At 51.4% G+C, this 2,592-nt stretch overlaps 1 protein-coding gene across 1 annotated transcript in view; it reads left to right on the plus strand.

Moving 5' to 3' along the window:
• The window catches only part of Card11 (caspase recruitment domain family member 11), a 154,468-nt gene that overhangs the window by 141,526 nt on the left and 10,350 nt on the right, over positions 1–2,592 (plus strand). Inside the window, exons 19-20 of the mRNA XM_017802769.2 lie at positions 735–831; positions 1,192–1,287. Of these exons, the coding sequence (XP_017658258.1) occupies positions 735–831; positions 1,192–1,287 (193 nt within the window). The remainder of the gene's footprint in view (positions 1–734; positions 832–1,191; positions 1,288–2,592) is intronic.

Consider the following 2,592-nt stretch of genomic DNA (forward strand, 5'->3'; position numbering starts at 1 on the left):
CAGGAGGTGGAGGCTCCAGTGGAGGATCAGGAGTTCAAGACCATCCTTGGTTACATAGTGAGTTTGAGGCCAGCCTGGACTTCTTAAGACCCTGTCTCAAAAGTAAAAATTTAAAAATGTGCCGGGCATGGTGGCGCACACCTTTAATCCCAGCACTTGGGAGGCAGAGGCGCTCTACCACTGAGCCACATTCCCAGCCTTCTTTACTTTTTGAGACAGAGTTTGGCCAAGTTGTGCCAGCTTGCTTTGAACTTGCAATCCTTCTGCCCTCATCCCTGTCTATCCCCTAGGAGCTGGGATGATAGGCCTGCCCCATTCAGCCTGGCTGTTTCTTTTCCTTCTGTTGTCCTGGGTCTGGAACCCAGAGCCTTGTACATGCTAGACAGTCCCTCTGTCTCTGAACCATGCCCCAGCCCTTTAGTCATTTGTTTTTATCTTCCTTGGGCAGCTGCCCAAGGTCTGAACCTCAGCAAGTGTCAGGAGACACATCATGTGTCTGTACTTCTGCACAGTGACTCCTGCTTTTCTGAGCCTGCACTCTGGGTTGCAGTACTGGGTAGTGGGTCTCAGTCAGCCCGATACTCAGATGAAAAAACTAGGGTGCAGAGGATGTGGCCCCATAGTTGGTCTGCAGGAGGCTGGATCCCAATTCAATGGGGCCCTCAGTCCCAGCATCTTGCAATCATATACCCTGTCCTGTTCTAGCCCTGATGCTGTCCCATGTCCCCTCCCAGGGCTCAACAGCTTCTCCTTGTGAAACTACAGCGATTGATGCACAGGGGCAATCGGGAAGAAGCAGATGGCACCCACCACACACTGCGCACCCTCCGGGTAAGTCCGCTGGAGCCAGTGGGTGCTGGGAACAGGGACCTTGCCAGTCTCCCCTTTCCTCCCCTGAGCTAACAAGCAGAATCTGGTTATGCCATTGCCAAGATACCTTGCAGGGGGTTGGCTCCTGGAAAGGGCATCTCCCACAAAGACCCCCATTCCTGTCCCTGAGAACCCTTCCAAGCTGCAGCTTGGTGGGGGTGGGGGGACTCAGGAACTCAGCTCTTCCCACTCTCGCCTCTGTTTTGGCAGTCGCCTCCCCCAGCCCCAGCTGCAGGGAACCTGGGGACAGGTGATGTCTCTCCAGTAGCATTATATGCAGAAGCCTCTGCTCAGCCAGGTTGATTGATAAACTCATTTCAGAACACCCTGCAGCCCGAAGAGCCTCTTTCAACCAGCGACCCTCGGGTCAGTCCCCGCCTCTCCAGAGCCAGTTTCTTCTTCGGCCAGCTCCTGCAGGTAACCCCCAACCCCCAGCCTGGGATCAGATGCCCACCGACTTTTCCAGCACAGTTTGCAGAGGCTCTACTCTCTTCCTACCAAGAAGAGATGCCAGTATAGAAATCACAAGGCTTTGTGTTTCTGGGCCTCTTGCAACTTCTCACAGAGCCTGGCTTCTCCGGGCCCGTTTTATCCTCCTGGCGACAGGTCGGTAGACAGACTCTAAGCCTGTTGGAAGCCTGTCTCAGTTTTATAAAAGATCTGAGGAGACATTGGGCCAAAAGAGCTTCAACAGCTCAGCTGCTAAAATATGAATAGAAAAATCACATGTGCTATAGCAGGAAAAGAAAACACACCTTCCAGATCTAGGCCAGTTCATTTCTTCTGATGGATTGTGAAACTTATCTGAGCATCCTTGCAGCCAAGGAAATAAGGGAAACCGGCAGGTTCCTTCAATCTTGCCTGTCCATGGAAATATTTTAGTTCCTTAGCACTAGAAAGTCCCCCTCCCTTTGCCCTCAACTCCAAAAGAAAAATTATTTTATTTTTTGTGTGGATCATACAAGAGCCATTGAGTTCAAGGGAGAACTCACCTGAGTTCAGGTGATTTCATATAGATGTAGAAACCTTTGTAGCCATTTCTTGTGTTGAGAGAAGCAAAGAATATCGGGTCTGCCCAAGAGCATGTCCCCTGTACAGGTGCTGCGTTTATAATTAGATTCCAAGGCAGGAAGTGCAGCACCTGCTGTTGCATCCCGAAAAGTTAATAGCACCTTGACCTCAAACCCAGGTACACACAGCCAGGTAGGAGGGGACACTGCATAGCCTGAGGCCTTCCTGAAGGCAGCTGTCTACAATGACCCTATTATACTCACTGTCAAGCAGCAGCCTTACGTTAAAGGCTCAAGGGCTAGGATGTGGTTCAGTTGGTAGAGTGCTTACCTAGCACACATGAGACCTTGGGTTCCATCCCCAGCACTGCATAAACTGATCGTGGCGGGGGGGGGGGGGGGGGGGGGGGGGGGGGGCGGACACAGAGACCGGAGGAACACTAGGGTTTGCTGGCCTCCAGCCTAGTTCCAGGTTCAGTGAGAGACCCTGTCTCAAGGGAGTAAGGTAGAGCATGAGAGAGCAGGACACCTGCTTCTCCGGCCTCCACATGTGCATGAGCAAATAGAACAAAACAGGTGCAGACACCACACACAAATAGAAAAGATCATAGAAGAGGATTCAGTGAAAACTTTGGAGTTTTCTTTGTTTCTTTTCCATTCTCTCTCTCTCTCTCTCTCTCTCTCTCTCTCTCTCTCTCTCTCTCTCTCGTTT

This window comes from Nannospalax galili, unplaced genomic scaffold (assembly GCF_000622305.1).
Source record: "Nannospalax galili isolate Female #2095 unplaced genomic scaffold, S.galili_v1.0 scaffold664, whole genome shotgun sequence".
NCBI lineage: Eukaryota > Metazoa > Chordata > Mammalia > Rodentia > Spalacidae > Nannospalax > Nannospalax galili.